The sequence below is a fragment of the Ictidomys tridecemlineatus genome, chromosome 8, assembly GCF_052094955.1.
Source record: "Ictidomys tridecemlineatus isolate mIctTri1 chromosome 8, mIctTri1.hap1, whole genome shotgun sequence".
NCBI lineage: Eukaryota > Metazoa > Chordata > Mammalia > Rodentia > Sciuridae > Ictidomys > Ictidomys tridecemlineatus.
In genome coordinates this window covers 97,151,546-97,178,083 of record NC_135484.1, presented here as the reverse complement: position 1 = coordinate 97,178,083, position 26,538 = coordinate 97,151,546, and the positions used below count along the sequence as shown (strand labels likewise).

General features: G+C 32.8%; 1 protein-coding gene across 4 annotated transcripts in view; it reads right to left on the bottom strand.

Moving 5' to 3' along the window:
• Window positions 1-26,538, bottom strand: part of Hmgcll1 (3-hydroxy-3-methylglutaryl-CoA lyase like 1) — a 157,856-nt gene that overhangs the window by 54,625 nt on the left and 76,693 nt on the right. For 3 of the 4 annotated variants that reach the window (XM_040282831.2, XM_078019857.1, XM_005318543.4), the window contains exons 4-7: window positions 21,753-21,848; window positions 19,478-19,626; window positions 10,119-10,182; window positions 7,498-7,686 (exon numbers count right to left, since the gene is read on the bottom strand). In XM_040282831.2, the coding sequence (XP_040138765.1) occupies window positions 7,498-7,686; window positions 10,119-10,182; window positions 19,478-19,626; window positions 21,753-21,848 (498 nt within the window). The remainder of the gene's footprint in view (window positions 1-7,497; window positions 7,687-10,118; window positions 10,183-19,477; window positions 19,627-21,752; window positions 21,849-26,538) is intronic. The other variant, XM_005318544.5, reaches the window with a different exon arrangement.

Below are 26,538 nucleotides of genomic sequence, written 5' to 3'. Positions count from 1 at the left end.
CCCCTATTCCCTACAAATAATAAAAAAGCCAAAGTTCAGCCCTAAGAAGACAGATTATATTGAAAATAAAATAATGGTAGTAATTCATAATGCAGGGTCTTTTCCCTCTAAAGGTGATAATAGCAATAAAAATTCATTTTACATTAAGAATATATAATTTTAGAAGAGATGAAGATTAGCCAGGATGACTCTCTCCTCCTGATTCTAAATATGATAATAGCTGAGGCCTAGTATTGTTCTTTACTTTGGTTCAATTAGTGTTAAAAACAAAGAGAAACCCACAAATTTAATTTCTGGAATTCATATGATCACATAAATCAAAATTGCCAAGAAGAACAAACAGGATACTTTGGTTAACTAAATATATTTTGAATTGATAGGAAATGTCATGAAATAGATATTACCATGCAGCTTACAATTTCTTTTGCATAAGAGAAAAAGGAAGGTCACAAAAATATGACTTTTGTAATATCATTATCTGCAGATAATCAGAACAATGTCCTTGTCAGTGTATCCTTGCTTGAAAATGTAAGTAAAAAACAGAAGTACTCTTTGGAAGGACATTGGAGAATTTCAATAAAATGAAGCAAAAACACAACACTTGACTTTGTGAGACATGAATTGTTAACAGGGAGCTACATTCTGCATCTTCTACTTTCTCTCAGCCGTATAGTCCTTCACTTTGCTTTTCTATACACCTACTATCCAATGCTTTACCTCTGACCACTTAGCCTATGGACCCCAAGAAAAATATTCCTATTGTCTAATCTGCTTTGGAGATTTCCCTTGGTCCAATGAGCTATGACTTATGAGAATGAAGATCACAAGGTATGCTGTTTCCTATGTTTATCCCTTTATCCTAGAGTACTAATCAATTGTAAGTCAAAGAGCTGACACAGGTGAGAGAACAATTATTTTTAAAAAATTAAACCATTATTAAAAAGAAAAAACCCAAACCTTCTACTGATAAACTCAAGTGCTCACTTGTTTTTTGTTTTTTTTAACTTATAGGAAAAAACATGATAATGAATTTTATTTTGCTTTCCTGTTTGTCCAGCATGTATGAAATGATGTGGAACAGAAAGAGCAATTTTAGACATGTTTGCTTTCTTTTCTCTTCTCTTTTTTGGTGGTACTAGAGAGATTGAACCCAAAGATGGACCATCACTGAGCTATATTCCAGACTTTTTAAAAAATTTTATTTGTTTTTAATCCTGAGACAAGGTCTTGTTAAGTTGCTGAAGCTGACCTTGAAGTTGAACTTTTGATCCTCCTGCCTTAGTCTTAGGAATAGTTGGGATTCCAGGTATGTGCCACTGCCCCAGGCTAGACATATTTACTTTCTTGGTGAGTTTCAAGCACATAAACTCTTACATGAAAATTAACTACTTTCATTTTTAGCTCTTTATGGCATAATTTTACATAAGTTTTATTTTTTAAATGTTAGCTAATTGAATGGCATCTAGTTTAAAAGCAGCTTTTATGTAAGTACCCATTGATTCTTGTAGAGATATATGGAAATTGATAAAAATTAGAATATTCCTAAAAACAAACTGACTGGTCACCTTTGTCAAAATCAGAGAGAACAGTGAACAAGTGCTTCATAAACCCCTTGACTGGCATACTTGCCAGGACAAAACTACTCTCAGGTCCCCTGGTGCACTGTAAGAGCTCTGTTCCTATTTTTTGATAAATCCTACTGTTTACACACACACACACACACACACACACACACACAAATAAGACATTTATATCAATGAAAATATTTTGGAGATAAACTAAAGTGAAAAGAATTATTCAAATATTTAACCACTCTTTATCACTGATGCAAGAAATCTAGCCACTTGGAAAAAATATACACAAGGATACTGTGTTCATCTTTTTCTCATCTGTGGCTCAATAACCTTGGTTACCACTTGAACATCCATAAATCCAATCCAACCAATTCCTTGCATTGTTATCAAAATCCTGCATTGCCTCTCAGTTTTGTACAAATCAGAGAAATAGTCATAATTACAATTACAGTAGCAAGTAGCTTTCCCCTTTCTCTCTTCAATATCTTCCCTTCCCTCTCCCTCTTCTTTTTTTGGGGGGGTAACTTATTTATCATTCCAACTTTCTATAAGAATATTTTCCAATAGGACACTGTGTTGGAAGAATCAACTGTACAGCAAGGAATATATTTCATAATCAAAAAGATTTTGAAAATATGAATAAGTGATAATAGTTTTCCGTATAGCAGTAAAGAAATTTGAATCAGGACTTTTAAAATTTGAATCTGATTCAAGATCTAATAAAATAAATATCTGTTAAATAAATTATTTATGACTTCATAAAACCTCTATAGAGAATAAAGTTTCCAACTTTTTCTTTTCTTTTTTGATCATCTATTTCTATTTAATTGTTTAGCAGCTGTTTTGAAGAAATAAATTCAATATAATGCATGATTTGTAAAACACATTTGTAATGCAATGCTTTACGTATTCTGCTTCCACTCACAAATAAGCTGTATAATAAAAGTTATTATTACCCATTAGGAGTAGTAGTAATCATAGTGACTGTAAAGATAGTACTAACCAAGTGTTCTATGTCATTCTAGAAAATCTGCACCTCATCTCAATTTTGCACAATTCATGGAGGTAGACATCATTACATCCTTCATAACCAGTATGTAACTGGGAAACAGAGAGGTTTATCTGGCTAGGGATGGGAAGTTTTTTTTGTTTTTTTTTTTTTAATTCTTCTTTAGAAACCTGAAAAACAAATTACATGAAGAAAGATTTGTTGCTTGGTGGCATTTTAATATGGTTTATTAAGAGTCTATATGAAAAATGAATGTTTTTGATGTAAGAATTAGGTTAACAATTTGGTATTTCTAAAAGAATAATAAACATATGGAAAACATTATGAGCAAAGGCACATTAGCTAAAAGTCTATTAAGTTTAAGAGACAAAAAGGCACACAGTATTTCTTCATGAGAAGTCTAAATATTGCCTGTTCTGTTTTGTCTCTGTGCTACCAATTAACATGTTCTGTTATTTGATGTGTCGGAGCTCATTTGTTGGAGACTCAAATCATATTAGTAGAGGAAAATGAGCAACTTTTTAGTATTAAGTAGATTAAAGAATTTGTTCACTGGTGTTTGACTTAGGCACTTAGGGAATATGCAAGAGAGTGAAGCTCAATTTTTACATTAAAAATCGAGACAAGTATATAGGACTATGTACATTTCTTCCGTTACTAAAATAGTGCACGTTTTGTCACCTCATTTTCTTGCTCTTTTACTTTTGGGTGGTTATAAATATCCCACACTTAAATCTATACTCTCAGAATAATTTATATTAAATAATATCTGATAATTATGAATTCTTGACTTCCATACAACCATCTCTAGTCCTGTAAATCATATGTTTAAGTAATAAAAAAAATACAATAAAACCTGGGAACCAAGAAAGATCCCTCTATTATATGACTAGTATGTGCTTTCCAGACTGAGGGGGATGTTCCATTTATAACTCATTTGTTTCCTACCATTGTGGCCAAGTTTCCACTTATTACATGTCTCCTTGCCTTAATATTAACTTCCAGTTTGGAACACTGTAAACTGTTTCTCCACCCCTAAATTAAAGCAAATGATATCCACCCCACATCCACCACCAATTTTACTAGCAGCCACTTCAAAGATTCCATTTTAAAAAGTAAAGTATGGCCACTGCTTCCTGAAGCCAAGATCAGCCCTGTTCATAATGAAGCTGGACTTTCTCTGACTTCCCTTCTATTTAAACACTGAGAGTTTTTTCCAAGACATCCTTTCGTGTCCTTCAAAGTTGAACCTGGTTGTTTTGCTGTTGTTATTAGTGACCAGTTGAAGGATTGATAAAAGGGCTCTGGTAGTCTCCCTATGTAGTCCTGCTTGGGACCACCAAGTGGGCATTTTCTGTGACATTTCAAGACCACATCTAATTATATTTAATAAACTTAAAAGTTCTAAAACATTTAAAGATTGCCTTAATTACATGCAATTTCAGGAATGCAACAAATCAGCAATATTTTTTAGATTGTCAATGTTTTATCAAACTATATAAAAGTGGATGGCAAAAAATTTTAAAAATGACAAAAACACTCTACAATTGTTCAACTTTCGGTTTCCTCAGCTCATCTCTCCTTTTTGACCTTTTTCTCGGTCATTCCTTGATAGTGGCCTCACGAATCTCATGTGAAGTTGCTTATTATACAAGTCAGTGTTACCCTTTGTCCATGTGTGTACACTGTGACTATTAATTAAGCTCTGGGGCAATGTAACTGAAGCTGGATGCATACTAGTATCTTTCTAAGTCCTTGTCTCCCTCCGTATCCCGGCCTGCCATACATACATACAGTTTGTGTATGTGGGGGAAAAAAGAAAACACAGTTGCAAATGCTTAGACTTTGCACTAACCTCCATGGGAGCTGCTGAAGGGTAAAAACCTACCTTTTCACACACACACACACACACACACACACACACATACACACACACACTAATCCAAATAGTAGTTTAGCTTAAACTGAAGAGGTGTTCCTTCATAAAAGACCTGTTCTTGGAATCTGAAGGTTCTGACTCTCAACTATCTAAAAATAATTTATATGCTTGGGTCTTTCAATTCTGCAGGCAATGTGAATTTGAACCCTAAACCCACTAAGGGCCTATGAAAGGTTATGTTGGATACAGGGAGACTTTGTATTTCTCCCCCACCCACTGCCAGAAAAACAGTATTCTATAGATTCTCATCCATGTTCCCTGCCCTGCTTCTGCCCAGAGTTGTTTCTTGTCCCCTGGGTGGCTATAATATGATGCCTACTAAAAAAAGAGATGATACAATTGAACTAAATTTGTAAATTGTATAGATCTTAGTGTTTTCCTCTGGATACATTAGTCTTCTTTTAGTTCTGAGGACATGTTCCTCCTATCACTCAGGGCTTTTTGTCCAAATGGTATTAAAACATTCTTCTTTACATACACACACACACACACACACACACACACACACACACACATACACACACACACAGAGAGAGAGAGAGAGAGAGAGAGAGAGAGAGAGAGAGTCCTTATTGGAGATTGTTCCTTGTAATTCTTCACATCTGATTTTAACAATTATGATTGTATATCTTTTAATTATGGGAAAGGAGTGGTTTTGCCATTGTGCAAACATCTTATAGAGCACTGACCAATCACTCCAAATGGCCTCTTGATGCATTCCAGAGACACAGTAAACATAGGATATATGAGGCAGCTCTTTGCATAACATGGCATTATTGTTTTGTAGTATTTTTTTAATAAACAGAGGAGTATATTCAAGCCAGGCATGGTGGCACACACTTATAATCCCAGCAACTCAGGAAGCTGACACAGGAGAATAACAGGTCAAGGTCAACCTGGGCAACTTAGTGAGAGCCTGTCTCAAAAATTAATACTAAAAATTAAAAAAGTGCTGCAGATATACCTTAGTGTAGATTGGACTTATATTCAATCCCCAGCACCACAAAAAATAAACTAATAAATTAATTAATTTAATTTAATAATGTTAGGGCTAGGAGTTGAGTTCAATGATATAGTGTGGGCCTAGGAAGCTTAAGGTCCTTGGTTCAATACCCAAAACCACCAAAAAACAAAAAACCTCTTTCAAATCAACAGAAAAAAATTATAAAAAGTATGGTATAGTAAATGCATAAACCAGTAACTGTTCTTTATTATCATTGTAAAGTATTATGTGCCGTATACAATATTTTATGTGCTATGTAGTATGTGCTATTCTGTATGTGCTAGACATTCATAGGCTGGTAGCCTGCTAGGTGCATTTACAGGACATCACCATAAACACTTGAGTAGCACAATGTTTAATGTTGCAACAGGACATTATGATGGCTGTGACATCACTAGGTGATGGGAATGTTTTAGCTCCATTATTGTGTATAAGATCATTGTTGACTGAAACATAATGATGTAGCATATGATGTTCCTCCTCAGATAGGCCTTCCTTAACCATTCACGATGCAAAATCAGCAATAACTTTTGTATTTCAGCATTTTCAAGAGGCATATAGAGTTCACACATACAAAAAAAGTTTGGGTTCCCGGATATTACACTATAGCTTTTCATCCCCAAGAACTAAACTACCATTCATTGAATAATAAATTTTCTATACAAATATAATATTACTCAAAGTATTCAAATATGGAAGATACATCTACAAAGAGAAATAAAAGAGAAATAAGAGAGAGAGAGAGAGAGAGAGAGACACTAAAACTACTTCAGGAACTTGCTCAGGACCACTTAATAAGTTACAGTTGTAGCTGAATCCAAAATCCTGAAATAAAGCTTAGTTATCTATTGTTTTAGAAACTAGAATACCTAGGCAAGGAAAATTGTAAAAATCCCCATGTCTGAAAGACCAGAGAACAACATTTTATCTTCTCTCCGAGTCAATAGAATGTTCCTTACTTGGTTCCAGAAGATAAGTAAGGATTTATGCACATATGTTACAATGTCAAAATAAGCTCTTGTGGAGCTTGTTCTTCCCATTGTTTTTCAACGTTTGCCAAGCAACTGTACACTTCTGACATTAAGCTTTACATATTGATTTTCAGCCTCACCAAAAAGCTTTCATACAGTCTTATATTTAGTTGTCAAAATACTTGGTTCAAAGATCATCAGACTCATCTATTTTTAGCTGAGTTTAAAAAACTAACACTAATTTAAAAATAATACTCACAAAATGCTATATATATATATGTATATATATATAATATTTTAAATAAAATATATTTTATTTAAATATAAATATATATTAAATATATATATATTAAAAGTAAACTTAAAACAACACAGAATTTAATAAGCAATTCATAATCTTGCAACTTTTTAGATCGCTTCATTTTATCATATAATGGATTTCACTTAATTTAAAAAGAGAAGACTCTGTCAAATGCAGGGTTGCCAACATCAGGAAAACATTTCAACCAAAATATTCTGCACTTTGTCTACATATATACCCACCACAGCTCACAAAATAACAAAAAGCATTTGTTCCAAAAATTACAACAGTATATTCTACGATTTTTGTGCTTCTCAAAATATCATCATATTTCAGTCTATTAATTTTTAAGGTTGAGAGCATATGGGAGTTGAAACAAGCAGACATAGCTCTACTAGGATTAATAAGTAAAAAGAACAGATTCACAAATTTAATCAAATCAAATTAACAGCAATGAGACCTTCACTGCACTAACAAAAACATGTTGAATTTACAACTGCTTCCTGAATGCCTAACATATTTAAATATTATATTCTTAACATTTTACTGTTTTATAATATAAAATGCTTGAATATTATATTCGTAACATTTTATAAATATTATTTCATTAATACTCTTAACGTGCTTATATTACAAATAAGGAGACACACCTAAAAGAGTTAGAAAAGCAAGGAGTCTGTAACACAAAAATGCACAATACCTGAAGGGCCGTGAGGATATTTGCTAAGGCCTGTCCGTAAGTGTCATGACAGTGAACAGCAAGAGCACCTGGAGGTATTTCTTTCATGACACTTTCCAACATTCTCTTCATGCTTCCTGGAGTCCCCACTCCAATGGTGTCTCCCAGAGAAACCTCATAACAACCCATGCCATACAATCTCTTAGACACCTGTTGAGAAAGACCAAGTGCTAATAAGACAATGGAAATGAACAGACTTATACCTCCTTGTTCCTTAGCAAACACCATCTAGAGGTAAAAATCACAACTAAAGTGACTTTATCCATGGAAATATATGCTTTAGGTTTCTAGTCCTTCTCCTTTCTCATTAAATTCTAAGCATTACATAAAACTTTGAATGAAATTACTACCATTATCCTTTTCTGATATTCAAGGTTATCTTAGAGTCATCTGTTTGATTATCCATTTATCTATTCAGTTACGAAATTGTAAGCCACACTTTTAATGATGGGAGGCTGACATGTCTCAACACTTTAATCAAACATAAGAATTACAGATTTACTTGGAAAGTAGTATTCTTCTAGGTATGACATCAAAGGTCCATAGACATCAGTAGCAGCTTCAGCTTTTCAGTTGGTAGAGTACTGGTCTAGTTTTTCTGGCTCATAAATGAATGCACTTGTACAAGATAAATTGTAATGTCTCCTCAAACCCAATAACTAATGTCACTTTCAAAGAATAATGTGAATTTGCATGAAGACAGCATGATATTTTGACAAAGACATGGGTTCTGGAATCAGAGATTTGGATTTAAATATCAGCCCCATCCAAGGTAGTGATAAATCCAACTATTAAGACCTTAATTCCTAGTTTATAAGATACAGACAACAAAATTTCTTCCTTTGGTGTGTTTCCTAAGCCTTAATTATGTCATTTTTTAAAAATTATGTTAATAATACCAATGTTAATGGCATATTTGGTTGTGAAAATGAGAATGTGTAAAAGTCACCCTATATAAAATCTGGCATGTACTACTCATTCACTCATTCATTCATTCAACATGTACTTTCCCAGAATCTATTTTATTCCAGGCATTATGCTAGATAGGAAAGCAGATACTGACATAGCTTATGCTGTTATGGAGTTTTGAGTCCAGCGAGAACATATACAACACCACTGAGAAATGTTTAATAATAATATGCTAAAATAAGAATTCTGAAACAAAGAAACAAGATTTTATGAGCATACATCAAAGGAAATTGACCCATCTGTCAAGCAAGAAGGACTTAGGTGAAAACCTGAGATACAGTAAGCTTGAACAGTGAAGGAAGGAAGGGTCTAAGAAGAGGGTTCCAGAAAGAATATGGAATGCACAGATTAGCAGGTTCCAGGCAGCTGAAATACAAAATGTAAAGAGCATCTCAGGCAGGAAATAGTAAAATGTAAAGGGCAGTGTGATGATAAAGCAAAAGCCAAGGGTTGGGGGAAGAAAAGGGGAGGACTAGAGGCTTGAAAAGATAATTGCAGCTTGAAACAGTCATTTCAGAGAAAAAGAGTGCAAAATGAAAACAGTGCAAAGGGTCACTTTAAGATGCTGCTGATCCTGAATGTCTAAGGCTTCCATTCTGCCTGCGACAGAGCTCTCTTAGCAGCTTCTTAGGCATTCTGGTGCAGGAATCCAGTGTGTGGTACCTCCAGAGGTGGAGCAGAGAAAAGAGAGAAAAGCAAGGAGTCTGGTGAAAGACAACAAAATCTAAGCTTCATTATTTCATAACATACCTGCCTCTGTGTGCAAGATTTTTGTTTCAATAAAATAATGTGATAGATCTTATTTGAAAAAAAAACTGTAACAAGTTTCAAAAGTTTGAATGAGTACATGAAAGAGGAGTGGCTTTAGTTGACTGAGTTTGTCCTGTCTAAATTTGGATTTTGTAATAATGCTATCTTCACTGATTTAGTGCCACATTATGAAGTTTATTAAACCTTAAAACCATAGCAGCAGTTTGTGTTAATATGCTTCATTTACAAATTATAATCTGAGATACCCTAATATAATTCCAAATGAGGGCAATAAGGGCATTGCATTCATAAAAATAAAGAAAGAACTAGAAAATAAAAAACTTCAATGAGCCGATATTTAATGACTATAATCTGTTGCTATAAAATTGCTCTGGGAAAAACAGAAACTTAATCACAACAGAAATATCTACAGAATCACAAATGAACAAAACCCTGAAGCAGTGTACATTCAGATCTGACACCAAACTATGAAGGAGAAGCAATCAAAGTTTAAATGTGTGGATACAAATCTGCCCCTACATTCTAATGGAAAGGGGAACAGTCACTATTTTAAAGCCATATAAAAATGAAATGGAAGTTTGTATTCTTCTACCTTAAAACACTCAAATCACAAGACTCAACTGTCATTTAACCTTGAAACATAGCCAACTGGTAGATCTTCAGTGTTAAAATAAAACAATTAAGTGAGCAACCCTGTCTTCAGTGACAGTGTCCATTCTACAGACCTCTGTAGTCTTTGCTGTATAGAACCAATAAATCGTTTTTAAAAAATTTTAAAAATCTACTTTTAAGAAACATGCATTATTTTACCATTAACCAAAAAGGCTGGAGATGTAGCTTACTTCTGTGACTTTTTGCGGTGTAATACTTCCTTCGTATGGGCAGCCCAAGGCACAAGACACATACCTAAATTTAAAATAAAAAGCAATATGAATATATATATATATATATATATATATGGTGGGTTAGTAGGTAATTCCCATTTTATGAAAATGAAACAACTAAAATACACCATGAAATTTCACTTTACTATCTTCCTTCATTATTATTTTATCATTAAACCAAACAAATAATTTTGGAGAATTTTCAATTAGTCCATATTTTTATCTTTCTAATAACTACAATTTGATGCATGTTATTTGATGGCTGATGGGGATAAAGTAACAGACCTTTATCTTGTGCACCTGTTGGTAATATAATAACATGTTAATGTTCAGAGCAGAAAATACTAATGAAACACTTTAATTTAAATAATTGCATAATCCAGCTGTTAAATATCCAAGTCTTCAGATATAGCCAGCATGTAAAAGACTAACTGAATTTCTCTGCACTTCCATCTAGATGTTCTGACTTCATTTTGATGCACTCATCAGTCATCCCAAAACTCTTGGAACTGGGCACAGCCTCAGAGTTCATCTTGTTTCTCTCTCACGGGCGTCCCTAAACAATTCCAAACGGAAGAGTATCTGATGTGTTTAAAAGTTTACAAATAAAGATATTCTATACGTCAGCTTCTTCAGCAATCCTCTCATATAAAAATCAGGCCTTTCTGTAAAAAAAGAAATGGTCCCTTTCCATTTTAAATTATAAAGCTTCAGGAAAAACTTGTTTTAGGTGTATTTAGCTCATCACCAATCCCATTTTACTAAACTTAATTCAGAGTCTTTTGCAACACTATTATTAAAATAGGGCATCATGTATCTGATCATTAGGAGTAGAACCAAGCCACAGAAAGGAGAGAGGGGTGTTGAGAAATAAAGATATAGTTCTTTGGGCCAGAATAAGAAAAATTTTAGATACACAAGTACCTTGAATATACCACAACAATTATGCTGGGCTTTGACAAGACTCAAAATTATTTTGGGGCACTCAAAACTAGTAGGTAAGGTAGTGATGAGATCAGATTTTTTCCCCAGAAGTATAATCTCCCATGGAAGCAGTTGTCAGAGGAAAGATGCAAGAAAAAGCAAAAGATAAACTGCTATTATATCTCCCTGATTTTATAAGCTGCTATTTATTGGAAGATATAAAATGAAACTCATTATAGACTTTGGAGTACAAAAACAATGTACATATTTATTGACTCAGAACATGTACATTGATTTCAAGATGTAACTTAAATTTTGAGTTATTAAAATATTAATAAAAGTTATGTTTACAGATGGAAATAAACAAGCATCTAATGGGCCAGTAGTGTAGCTCAGTGGTAGAGTAATTTCCTAGCACTGGAAGGCCCTAGATTCAACCTCAGGACTACATGCATAAATAAATCAACAAATAAATAGTCCTAGAATCCAGGCTAGCAGCTGTGGTGACAAGGAAGGAGAAAGAGTAACAAGATCAAGTACAATTTGAAAGTTAGTCCTGGATAGGAAATCTATGTGTTTTCTCTTCCAGTTACTATACTCTAGAATTGTTTAGATAAACTTTCTAAATTTAATTATGATATGTTAAAAGAAAATGTTTTTATTTGAACATAACATTGGAGAAGATAGTTAAGGATGGAAAAAAGAAGGATAGTTTGAATACATACAAAAATTACAATAACATGTTAAACATATGCTGTATATTAATTCTGGACCCAAAACAACTAGATGTGAGTAAACAGAGAGTCCAAGCCATCTGTTTATGTGTCCTTCCACAAAATGTGAATAACAACAAATAAAATAGCATAAATGTTCTAAACAAAACAAAACAGACAAACCTCTCCTGTATTCTCTACTCATTGCTTGACCATAGCTAACTCCCTGCCAGAATCCCAACTCTCACAAGGGCATTTTCATTCATTCAGTTTTTCTCACTAATGACCTTTCCAAGTCTATGGTAACCTTTGTCTTCACACTAGATTACGTTTTATTTTCATATGCTCTTTTATGGCCTTGCAAGTGTCTAATTTGACTTGTTCACATATGGAATACTTCTCCAAAGCTATTGTGATGGTCCTCAACTACATTTTCTTACCTGTACTTTAGCACACTAAAGCAGGGGTTGACATGCTAAGGCCCAGGGGCCAAATCCTGCCCTTTTGCAAATAAAACTTTACTGGAACACAGCAAGGCCTATGTTTACATAGTATATATGGCTGCTTTTGCACTAGAACACCATAGTTGTAATTGCAACAGAAACCCTCTGCCTCCCCCAAATCTAAGCTACTACTATCTGCATGTTTATAGAAAAAGCACTATAAAAAAAGTTAGGCTCCTTTTTCTGAGTTTAGAAAGGCCACCATCATTATGAAAATAATGCTCTACTTTGAAAAGTGGCTAACTCCATTTTCTGGACTTCTCTTCCCTAACAATCCATGACATTGGTTCTCAATCTTAACTGCACAGAATCACCTTGAGAGCATAAAAAAACAAATCAAGGACTGGGAATGTAGCTCTGTACTAGCTCAGTGGCAAGAGAATGGCCCTGGGTTCATCCCAAGCACTGCAAAAACAAGGCAAAACAAAACAAAATCAACAATCACAACAACAAGGCAAAACTCTAATACTTAATGACACACTACAAACATATTAAATAAAAAAATAAGAATAGAATCTATTTCCCGGTATTTTTTAATTTTTGAGATTCTATTATTATGCCTAGATTCAAGTTAAAATACTTTAAAGCTTTCTTTGAAAGAAAATACCATAACTTCCTTCAGTAGTCCATCCTAGGTAAAGCTGCTGCATAAAGACATTTAATAATATGCTGAGCTATACATTTGCTTCACATATGATAATCTGTATAATAAATTCATTTTATCAATGGCAAACCAGAAGCTAAGAGAAATTAAGTAGGTTGCAGATGTAAATAAAGGTAAGACTCATACTTTAAAACAAAATCTGTCCAACTTCAGTTTGTGACTATTACATCAAATTAGTTGCTTATAATTATTTTATGTCCAGCTTGGATTGCCATTCTAAATATTAGCTGGAGTCCAAGGAAATACATCAAGCTAAATACAGACTATTTATAGTTGACTCATAGCTTTTGAAGTACCTTTATTTGCTGTTATTTCTGATCACATCTTTTGAAACTTGCTATATTTTCTCTGTCCATTTGCCTTTTCACTATAATTGACCTAACTACCTTATTTGGACTTTTATGCTTTTATTTCCTGAAATGATGCATCTTTAGGTTAATTAAATTAAATTACTTCAGTATTACCTAAAGGAATCATGGAAGAACATTAGAGGCCCATATTTATAAAGGTCCCTTGGGACAATCATAATGGGGCCCTGCACCACAGATTTCAAGTTACACCTAAGTACAGATCTTGAAGAGCTTCTAGTGACCTGTGCCAGACACCTCGAGTCATGCTTCAGGTTCAAGCTGGCATTCAATTATATTGTTTGCTATCTGAAAGAGATTTGAAAATGTTATTTTTAAATGGCATGATTGTATACAGAAAGCAATCAGAAAATTAAGACAATGGCAACTCAAGAGATTTATTTCCTCATAGTTCTACATTTCTTGGCTAAGATTGTCTAGCTCTCAAATTTTTAATGATCCCCTTTAATCTCAAAGACTTGAAATTTCCTGAGTTGCTCTCCTACATTCCAAAATATTTGTCTCCATGACTCCTGATATTTTATTTCATTTAATAAAGTCTAATATGATGGCTGTTTTGGGATAACATGAATCAAAAAACCAAAGCAGCAATGTGAAATTAATCTTCTAACCATTGTTTTTATGATCTGGTTCTAAAATGTAAATCATCATAATTTTTTTTGCCAACTCACTACCTTCCAGGTAATTTGTCTGCAGAATTGATGAATGTACCCAGAGTATGAACTGAAGAAGACTAGTCACATGAGTTGGGTACTAAAAAGAAGACACCAGACAAACAGTAAATCTGGGTAATCAATCCCCTAGCTCTCTAGGCAGAGTTTAAATGAGTTCTTCATTTAGAGGAGATGCATATTCTTGTTCAATTCAAACACTCACAAATTTTTGAACCATGAATTCTACCCTCCACTACCACTGATTTTACTTTAGTGTAACACCACAAAACATGTTAAGTAACACTTAAGGAAAATCCATCTGGCTAGTTCCCAAGGTACGGCTCTAAGTTTGATATTGAATTAAGAATATTTAATACTAAGTATATTTTATTTGAATTATCATGGGAAACTTAAGTAAGATTAAATGTAAGTTTATATAATGCTCCAGTATTTTTTCAGAGTACTTCTTCCAGGTATTCTTTATGTTCTGATTTCAAGTAAAGTTTCTAAACTTTTGTTTAAAAAAAATCATTTTTCATAAACATATTTAAGAAATTCAGTTATTTTAAATTTGCATTTGAAAAATAATCTTTGCCTCACCAATTAAAACCTTTGAATATTCATTCTTCTATTTCATATAATAGATAAATCTTTTTATAATTATTTCTTAAATTTACTATCAGGGACCTGCTTTTACATGAATTCCATGTAAAACACGCAAGAAGTAGCATGTTGAAAATACTTCTAAATTATTATGAGCAACTAACTATATGCACTAAGAACATATGGCATTCAATCAGAACCTGTTACATTAATTTCATACATTAGAGACAATTTTTTTTGAAATTATTTATAAAAATTATAAATCCATTTCTTGCCCAGACATGTGAAGTTATGGCCTAACAAAAAATTATTAATAACAATAAGGTCTTATTGCTATTAATTTTATTGCTAATTTTCATTTAGAATGAAGTTCTAAATTTCACTTAAAAATTCCCTCAGAATTTCTAAATGAAGGCTATTTAGACACGACTGTGTAAACATAGCTTACACAAGATAACAATTGCTGGCTATGTGTTATTGTGGAACACAGCAGTGTCAGAATACTATGTAGGACTAAAAAAAAAAAAAGTATAAGCCTTCAAACAAACCAAACATGTAAAAGAAAATAGGTTTAAAAATGCCTCATTTTTAGTTTTATGTCTCACATTTAATTACATATTTTGGTAAATGTTGATTTGAATTATTCTTTCAGACCAACACCTAGTTTAATGGTAGAAGTTAAAAACAAACTCCTCTAGACAGCAAGAAGCTGCCCACTTATGAGAAGCAGGTACTACATATGCAAGTGTATTCCACTTTAGTAAATCACTCAGTGAATGTATCAGTCATAGGAAACACTTCCTGCTAGGCACTGTGTGTTTAAAGAAACAGAGCCCAGAATATGGAGCATCATTATCCTACTCAATAGAATGCTATTACCCTCAGGGTTAGAGTCAGACAGGGAGAAGGACAGGGTACAAACAGCACAACATGATCCAGGTAGTTTGGCTCATTCAACAAAAAGGCTACAGTTTTGAATATATATGTTAAATCATAAGTCATGTCTCAAACTGAAAACTGTTTTGATGGGGAGGACTGTGTCCTTACTTCATGTCATTTAGGAATATTGCCATTTAAAAATCTGTCAATTATATAAAGCTGGGAAATACATTAAGTTCAGGAAGAACTTCCTAATAATGATGGTCTTATACTAGAGACTAATTGGATCACTAATATATGTGATATGATCTCTTCTGGACACCTTTAAAACCAGACTTAATTTTGATTGGGTTTGGGTGATAGTAGATAAAGAGATGGAGAAAATGAGCTCTTTGGCTCACCTCCTCCTACATATTAATAGGTATCATCCACGTTTTACATACATGTTATGATGGAAGTCAAACATTATCTTATCCGACAAATGTCTTTGTTTTCTGGATCTAAAAGAACTCTACGGATTGTCCATATTAGCTTAGTTATTATTTTGCCTTTATTTTTTTTATCTCATTATTTCCAGTTTTACTTTTCTGGAAATTTGAGAAGAAATACAACAGGTCACAGATCAATATTATTGCATTTTGTAACTTTTAAAACAATGGATGAATAATTTCGTTGTTTCTTAGGAAAGTGAAAAATATACTTCACTGAGCTTTTCAGTAGGTTCTGACTTTGAGAAGTTCAGTCATGAATCAAATTATTCTAGGCCATTTTGTAGAATAGCTTATCTAGGCCACTTTCTAGGAGAGTGTTTATGGTTTATGCTTTGATATACAGAGCTGCTGACCTTTTTATTTTTTAATGGGCATTGATAAGCATTTAAATAAGGAAATTAATGGAACCCTAGTGGTAATTTTGTCTTTAAATTAATACCCTCACAAAGAAAGTGAGCATACAAGTCATGTGACTTGATTAAAGAGAAGTTACTATTCATTTTAAACAAAAAGCAATAAATCCTAAGTGTTTTAAATGATGTATAGGGCATTATTTCACATCTAAGGCATTTCAATTTAACAGAATCCTGGAAAACCAATAAATATTTCTTTCCATAAATGCCATTAATAAGAGGAGAGAAAACAATTACATCCAGCACAGACTTTTATGTTCCTTGACCTTCATAACCTTTTTAACTTTACACAAATATTAGATAAATAACCCAGATTTTTAAAATCTATGCCACATGAATTAAGTATTAAAGAATTAAGTACACAATTTAGATGTTTCACTTCATGCATATATATGTATATGCAGCAGGAGTATCTCAGAGATTACATGAAGTTCTGAATATGTATAAAAATGTGTGCACACATATGTGATGTGTGGTTTGGGAGGAGCAATTGGGCAATGATCTTCCTAATTCTAATGAAAGCTACTGGTTAGTTCACATAAAAGTTACCTTTTTATAAAAATTTATGTTTTTTGTGAACATTTATAAAGTGTATACTGCATTATGGCCTTTAAATCTGACAGCTGATGACATAAATTTTCTGGATGATGATCAAGCACATATATGATAAAACAACTGTTGCTGTGAGATGAGCTGAAGCATCTGAGTTTTAACTAGTTTTAACCAGTGGAGATGGCTCTTTTCCTGACATGAGGACCAATGCTTTGTGAATGACAATAGCAAGTACCTAAAGTCTAGATTGCAAAATAAAAATAATTTTTTCCTTAAACTCCAAAAAACTCTGTGGGAGGGATAGAAGATAATTTAAAGTGCACAAATAGCTAATGAACTCTCATGCTGAAAGGTATATTCCCAGAAAGGAATAGTGTTCCAGAAAATCCAGAAGTTGATTTAAAAAAATCATACTTGAAAACATATATTTCTCTACAGTGTTCTACAATAGTCTCCAATGAAATTACTTTTTTGGTTTTCCTGAGTCACTTCTCTTCCTTCTGTAGCCTTATCAAAGACTGCCATGTTCTTAAGTCACAGTATGGTTAAAAGTTTCTTTACTGATGAGGCAATATTAATTGTCAGTCAACAAATTGAAAGATAACTTTGGAGTTCAATTAGTTCAATTACATTAACTATTTTTTTTGAGAGAGCTAAAACCTAAGAGCTGACATCATACAATTTGTTTATATACATCTTTCAACATAAAAAATCCCCACAGAATTCCTGTTTAAAGAACAACACTTCTTACAGATTTGTCTTTTTTTTCAACTTTCCAATGAAAATTACTTTAGAGCTTACATTTCACATTTTAAAGACATATTGAAATAGAATAGGGTCTTCTTAGTTTCCTTTCTTTTAAAGGTAAACAACACAAAACAACTTATTCATATTGAATTTAGGAACTTATAGTGTGTGCTTCTTTATATATAGTTATGTAAATTTTGCCTTAAAAATAAATATTGTTTTATGTATCTGGAAGGACATTAGCTTGCCTTTAAATTTTTTGCTAGTTTTTCCTATGATATATATCTATTTTAATTACAAAAATAATTCCACACCTTAAAAGCTCATGTTGAAGACTTACCACAAAAAGAGGAAAAAGTTAAAAAAACAACAAGATAGTTCACTATGGTATAGCCCAACTCTACTTATTTTCCAAATGGGTTTGACCCATTTCTAATCCTTTTCTAATATCCTCAGTTAAGGGTGATTCATTTGGCTTTCTCATTTACTATTTAATCATCCTGACACTATGGACTTTGCTCACCTCAACTAAAGGAAGTGCAATGTACATCTAAATCAATTTCTGACACTCAGTTTTCTCTTGCAAATACCATGCCTTTCAATTTATGATACTACAACATGTTTTTCAAATTTGTATATTTATGAAATCAATAGACATTTATGTAATGTCTTTCTTCAGTGACACAGACTTTATTTTGTGTGCTGCATCACATAAGCATAATTGCAATACTTTTTGTAACTGCTGGTCCTGGTAGCAAGCAAGAACCAAGGTAGGAGTTCCTCTCTTCTCCCTCTGTCTCTGGCTCTCACAGCTACTAGGAGACCCCTTCTTTTTTCCATTTGTTTTCTACTACTCGGTCTTGTCACTGATTTGCACGTGGCTCCATCCTAGGTACACCAAAATAGAGACCTCACCAGAACAACCACATAATCTTTAAACTCAGGTGACCAGGTTTACTATCCCATTCCCAAACTCCTGTGTGAGAAAATTGGGCTTGTGCATCTCAGGCCAGTTTTTTGTTTGTTTGCTTTGTTTTGTTTTATTTTTGTATATTTGGAATCTCCTGGATGGAAAAGCTGATAACTCAGACCATGAGCAATGCTGGGTTTTTTTTACAAGAAAAAGGCAAGGCAATGAGAGAAGACCACTATTTTGTATATACCTGCACTTATAGAAAAAATATAGAATAAAAACTAGAGAAGAACTATTTGTGTTTGTATGCTATATGCAGTTTGTCAAGTATTTTTAAACTGTGCTCTGCAGGGTACTATGAAGAAGCTTTGGGGTTATCCAGTGGAAGTAAGGAAGTCAGCAATTAAGGGGAAGTTGAATGGGTAAAATGATGTTCCCAACTTCCCAGAGCAGCTCAGAGGCTCAATGTTATGTCCAACTTATTCTATTAAAGTAATACATAAACTTGTCCTTAAAGAAAGTCATGCTTTTGAAAAAACATATTTGAAAACCATATTAGATGTTTCCTTTCTTAAAACTGCTAGGACTTTTTATCAATATATCAACACACACGAAGTTGAGATCAAAAGATAGTTGAATCTGAACAGCTGAGAGTTGATATGATGGTTAGTGCTGGAATCACATGCTAGTCCCGCTGACCTTAATTTCATTATACATTCCATAGGCCAGATACCCACTAATAATCATCAATGGCATTAATCATATGTGACTGTATAGACTGCCTTGATTAAATAAGGTGCAAATAAGATATCCTATATATATGTCTACAGAGTTCAAAACTAAGCTATAATAATAGATGCTAATGAAATAGAATTTGTGGGACTTTATAAGTACCCTCGAATTGGAATATTCATGTGCCTTGCAGACTTAACGACCTCTTCAAACTTTCCCATACTTTCTTCAATGGAACAATTAATATTCTTCTTGCTAAAGGATTCAGATGCAGCACCAAAAACTGATATCTCAGTGGCTCCAGCAGCAACCTGAAAAACATAAGTTAAAGCCAAATTCAAAAGTATAAATGATAGCAGAAGAGTAACTATTAAAAATGCTTATGTTACCATTTGACTTAAAATTTAAAACTAGACTCCTCTCATCTTGCCACATACATCATTTTGAAAGGAAAAACTATTTTAATAACAGAATAATTCTATAAGTTCATATATCTATGAGGCACAAAAAAACACAGAGATGCTGTTCCAATTTAATTTTGCCTTTCAACATATTATCCTGAGAAATACTTCTACCCTAATTGTGGAAAATACTTGCATCCCAATAAAACCTTTATTTTCCACAGGAAACATTATTTTCAAACCAATTATTAAATTAGAGGATAGAAAACATTCTGGTTTTGTTTTTCTTCTTTTCCTACAATCCAAGAGAAAAATACTTTTCCAATTCATTTTGGATTTTGCCCCAAACTTTCCTTCCAACTCCTAACCTAGTTTCTATTGTTTTGTATCCCGACTGCTACAAGCACAGTCTTGTGTGTCTAAGACTCTAAATCTTCTTTCCAGTTTTTAAATTGAAAATATTAACTAATATTTTCTTTCTTTGGCCCCCTTTGTTATCCTCACTCCTTCCTGGAAGCTTCTCTATTGATTTGTTTTCAAATGTCAATCCTCCTGAGCTACATACCCAGCCCTTTTTTATAAATTTTATTTAGAAACAGCAACTCACTGAGTTGCTTATGGTCTAAGTTGCTGAGGCTGGCTTTGAACTCACAATTCTCCTGCCTCAGCCTCTCCAGCTACTGGAATGACAGGCATGTGCCACTGCCCAGCTTGAGTTTTTAAGACCTTCTCTTAATGCATCGCTAGCATTCTGCCTAAGTTTCCTCACCCTGTCTCTGATCCCCTCCTAATACATTTTAAAAAAATAAAATCTGTCATATTTTCTACAGCATTTTTAAAAAATAGTAGTTTTTGTGCCTCTATCCAAAATAAGTTTAGACCCTCTAAAATAAAATGTCTGTTCATTGAGCACCTACTATTCACCAGTACTGATGTTTGCACTTTGCAGGCCATTTTTTTTTATTTACCATCAGTTCTGTAAAAACTATGATTATTCCCATGTCACAGATGAAAATATTGTGGCACACACACATACACACCCCCCCCCCAAAAAAAAAAACTAACTAGAAAGCAAAAGCTCATACAGTAAAATTCAGGGAGCTATGTTTTGAGTACAACCTTTGACTCCCAAGCCATCTATTCCACCCCACTGTTTGTACACTATCCTGAGGATGTCTTCTCAGTAACTTTCTCAAGGTGGAAGATAGCAACATTTACACATTCTTAAAATGCCTCTTTCTTTATAAAGTAATAATTCTATCAAATCAAAGGAATGAAAAGATAAATGGTTCTAACAGCACATATACTAATACATAATACACTAACTGGGACTCCACAACTTCAGCTTTATACCATATAGTCTCAAATGCAGAAGCAAAGAACAATCATTTACACTAGAATAGCTTCAGTAGAAATATTGCAATAAGCCCATGTAAGCACAATACAGTAAGCTTCTGCTTAAAATTGGAATAGCTATTCTTGTAAGTATAATTATTCAAGCTTTCACTTAAACATAAATCCCTAAATCACACAGAATCAGAAGAAAAATAAAGAAGAAGAAAAGTCATTAGATGTACATACAATGACAAAGTTGAACTTCGTGTAGAGGGAGGAAGCTACAGAAACAAAAACTTGGCCAAGAATTTTTTACAAAATATTTATCCATCTCAGGAATATTAATGACTTATCAATAAACGTTTGAGTTGTACACTATATTACCTACTTAAGAGGGAGACACAAAATACACTGTCAAAAAATTTATGACAATGAAGAGTTTTGTTTTTATATTTTGTTTCTGTTTTTTTAGTGTTTTGATTCTTGAATTTTCTTGAATGCTTAAATTAAAAGAGCCAATTATGTAACACTTTGGTCTTTTACAATGCTGTGAGGGTACAGATTTCTATGCATTCATGTTAGTATATTAGTAGTGTACTTATAAAAGTTAATTAACTACAAAGGACACCATTTTAACTTTATACAGATCTTTAAAACAATTATGGGCATATAAATTTTAGAAAAACAAGTAGCACACTTACAGCACGGTGAAAACCCTGAAGATTAGGAGTAAGGACAGGATATCGAACTCCTGGATATTGATTAATGCCTTTCATCACTTCAGTGTGATCAGCCATCTTAAATACATAAGAGTTACATTTAAATATGTAGCTGAATATTAGATCAGATATGTTCTTAGATTTTGGGGTAGGTTATAATTGCATATGCAAATATATTCTACAAAATAACACTTGAAATTTTAAAAATGTGCCAATATAACTGCAGAAAAAGTAGTTGTCAGTGTCATAGGTATATAATGACTGGATATGAGCTTAATTAATTCATATAAAAATATCTGGCCACATGAGTGATTACAGAGTCTCAGAAACTTTTCTAATTTCCTTTAAAATGTTCACTTGACCAAAATGTATTCTCTATCATTCTGTATAATTTAATAGTCCAATCCTCAAACATTCCTGATAGTGAGGAGAGTGTGAAAGACTTCTGTGCTATGTCTTTACCTCCCACAGGAGAATTTTATGACTAAATAGCTTCTAGTGCATGAAATTTTACAAAGTTTAATAAGATATAAATTATACATGTCCATTAGAATAACTTAACAAAGCTGAGATATGTTACTTGGGTAGCACAGGTGTTTCAGTTAGTATAGTTATTATGCTTAATATAGTAAAATCAAAGAATTACTACCTATTTCTCACAGACAAAATATAAGTACAGTAGAGAAAATACCTATGACAAAAATTTTACCCACCCTGTTAATATTTTATTTTCTGAATCTATTAAAAACTCAACTTTGACTTAAAATATCCAGTCCACAAAGTCTATTAGTTACTCTTTTAAAGCAATCACTGATAATCAGATAGCATGATTATACAAGAAAATTATTACTTACATAACTATTTCACATTTTAAGATATCAAATTATGCATGAACTATGTATATATATGAAATAATATATGATGAAATGTATAAAAATGAACGGGAAGATGTGTTTTAATTAGCAACGAACTTAATCAAACCAAAACTGATATCCTTACTGCAGAAATGGAGAATAAAGACTATTGTTTTATCTCTATACATATTTACTTCTTATCATGAACATGTATTATTTTGAATGTTAAAAACATAATTTAACTAAAGCATAAGGGATTTTCCTTAATATATGTATACATATTTTAAAGCAATATAAAATATTACAATATTTATTGTGTTTGCTCTATTAGTCTTCTCAACTTTAGTTAAATGCCATCAGACTTAAACTAAATATTTTGAATGAATATAATTTGGATTAATAAAATGTCTTGAATATATTTTAAATTTAAATTAAATTTTTAAGATGCAAAATATTCCCTCTGGTTGACTGTCATTGTCATGCCTTACCAGTAATTAAAACTGCTTGGTTCATTCAATACAGACACATTTATTTAAACCTAACATGCAATTCTTGATCATTTATTTCTAAGGTAACATATCCACCATCCCCCACCTCATTACTAAATCCTTTGCAAAGGATAATATCTACCATATCAATTCATTTGTGATTCATAAAAGCCAAATCCCTTATTTCATTTTAGTCTCATTTGATGTTAACTCAGATGTTTACTGAGCATCTACCGTGTCCAAAACCATATGCTAGATCCTGTGGGAAAAACAGATCTTATTTTTCTGTGAGAAACTGAGGTCCTATCAATGAAGTCATTTGCAGAACAGTTGTGGAGAAAACACAGACACACATGGAGAATTCACACTTCAAAGGAATATCCTGGTTGCTCATTAAAACACATAAAAGTTTGGAAAGGGAAAATACTGGTATGACCTACGATAGTCTATGAACATTTAAAAGAAAATATGGAGTACAAACTGAAGCCCTTGACGGTAGCATATTATAAATTTAAAAATAAAAATGGTCACAGTAAGATTTCCAGTTCTACATACTCTTCCAGGTTCTCTCCACTGTCAATCAAGTGGTGTATTCTATTTACTTCCCCCCTGGTAGCTGGGTGGGCTCTGATTGTTCCAACTAATAGTATATAGCGAAAATAATACTGTATGATTTCTGAAGCTAGGTTATAAAAAAGGATATAAGTTCCATATGGCTTTCTATTTGGGGAAAGTCAGTGTGGAGAAATCAGCCAACATGCTAGGAGAAAGAAAAGGCTCTCCTATGCAGAGAGGTCACCTGAAGAGGCCTCCTGGAGAATCTGTGTGAATTGAGATTGAGGCCCCTAGCCAATAAATATTATCATCCCCTCTATCTGTCACTGAAGTAACCTTCACATGATTCTGACCTCCAAAATAAAACTCTACAGTTGAGATCCTAGACATTATGGACCAAAAACAACCTGTCACTCTGTGCCCTGCTCAAATTCCTAATCTACAGAATAAGTGAACATAATAGATGCTATTTACACCACTAAGTCCTCAAGGACTTCATTATATAGGCATACAATCTGGAATTCTGAAAAATGGATAGGGCTAGAATAGGAGGACAGACAGAAACACAACATTTGGCTAGAGAACATTACTGGTGAATAATCAGGATTGAGATTATAAAGATGGACGTCCTACATTGTGACACATCTTTGATATACTTTCACATTAATCTAAGGATCCATAATTTATCCTGAAGGCAACACAGAGGCATGGAGAGTCAGTGTCGAACTGGCACGGGACTGAATAAAAGCAGTATTATAGAAGGATGAACCAGATAGAGGTACAAAGGTCAGTCTAGAAAGATGGAAATGATTCTCAGATTATCATGAGATTCCAGTTTATGTGAAATTCTATTGTAGAAAATAGCAATGGGAATAGAACTCCCAAGGAAAAATTAATAGGACAGGAGCTAATAGCATGAATGATTACTTTAAAATGCAATCCTCACTATTTTATAGCCTCCCTTTTAAAATATTTGACATTTGTACAGATTTCAACACAGTTCTTGATTATCCATGGATATTGCCTTGGTGCTTGATGCTATTTAGAGTGTGAGCTTTCTGTCTCTCACACTTGCGCTCGCTCTCTCTCGCTCTCTCTCTCTCTCTCTCTCTCTCTCTCTCTCTCTCACACACACACACACACACACACACACACACACATGAATAAGCATTAATATGCAAATTATAAGAAAATCATAGCATTTGTTTATAATTTCAAGTAGAAAGAATTTATTATTAGTTTTAGCCTGTTGAAATTAAGTAAGAAGAACAACATTCTCTTACTAGAAAATAAGTTCAAATCAATATTACTGATGCTTAAAATTTATTAAACATAATAACCTTAAACATTTATTGGAAACACTTATACTACCAGGATAACAAAAATGAATACTGTGTCCCTAACCAAATATAGATTAGGTTAAAGTATGGCATTCTATCATAAATAGCACAAAGGGCAAATCAAATTTTAATCTACAAGAAATATTGGTCATCTCAGCCTACAAGAGCATTTTTCCATTCTATACATAATTTAATGAAAGTCTTGAATCAATATGAAGAACCTTATATAATGAAACAAATATAAATTGCTTTTTATAGATGTTTCAACCAGTAGAACTACAAAGAAGACATAATAATAACCATGTTTCCATGTCATAATAGCTGAATTTTGATAATCATTGAAGATGTCTTCATTTTATGATAAACATATGAACTAGAATCCAAAAACTCACTACTTTTTGTTTTGAAAAAAGTCACATATAATGAGGCCATTTAGAAAATAATAGCATTCTGTCCTATTTTGTTTAATAAAGGCAATAAGAAAAGAGTTTTAGGATATTCTAATAGGATGTGATGTTATTATAACGAATAAAATAAAGTAGGTTTCAATTAAAGCTATAAAATCCTTACTTTAATATCTTTTTCTTGGACAGTTTATGTTATATTTCAATCTTGATGTTATTTTAATGTCTAAAGTTTAACTATTATTCAAACAATGGGACTAACTATTTCTTTACATTACTGTTTTGACATTTAATAAAAAAACTTTCTACATCTGGTTTGATTTAAAATATTTTTCAGATTTTTCTGTGGCTTTTTATTGAATAAAATGCAATATCAAGAAACCTCATGATTTGGTTGGGAACATGTTTTGCCATCATCTGGATATAGTCTGGAAATAACAATACCTGTGACTTTCTATCTAACAAAGCAGGCCTACCATGAGTAATCAATTTCTTAGGCATTCACATGTTGATATGGATTCAAATAGTCACAACATTTGTAAGAGTTTTAATGATATGCAAAGGGCTATAAGGATTAGAATTAATAAGCTTATAGTTTAGAGAATTCATTAACAACTAACTATCATAGTGCAAATAAACTTAAATAGTCTATTTTATACATATTTAGACATCCTACTAACATTTTGTTATTATCTGAACACTATAATCTCTCCTAAACTTTTAGGCTTTTATTATGTTCCCCAGTCAATGACAATGGCTAAATACAGAATGAGCATTGTTAGTGTTCTGATCCTGCCCAGTTCTCTGAGATTAGTGCAAGTACAAGATAATGCATATGAGTAAACAGTAATAAACAATGACAAGGGTTTCTTGTGAGTTTCAGAAAGGGAGTAAGTAATATTAGAAGTTTCAATATTTTTTGTAAATGAGCTATTAACTTTACAATTGAGGGAATACAAAAATTAACATATTTTTTAAATATCACAAGGCCATAAATTTTTAAGTTTATTTCAATATTTATTCATTCCTCTTACTATTTATACATGTTCAATTACTACCTGTCTAACATTTAAGTATAGGAAAATGAAGCAAATGTAATCCTTTCATTGATACATGGGCTACTGAGG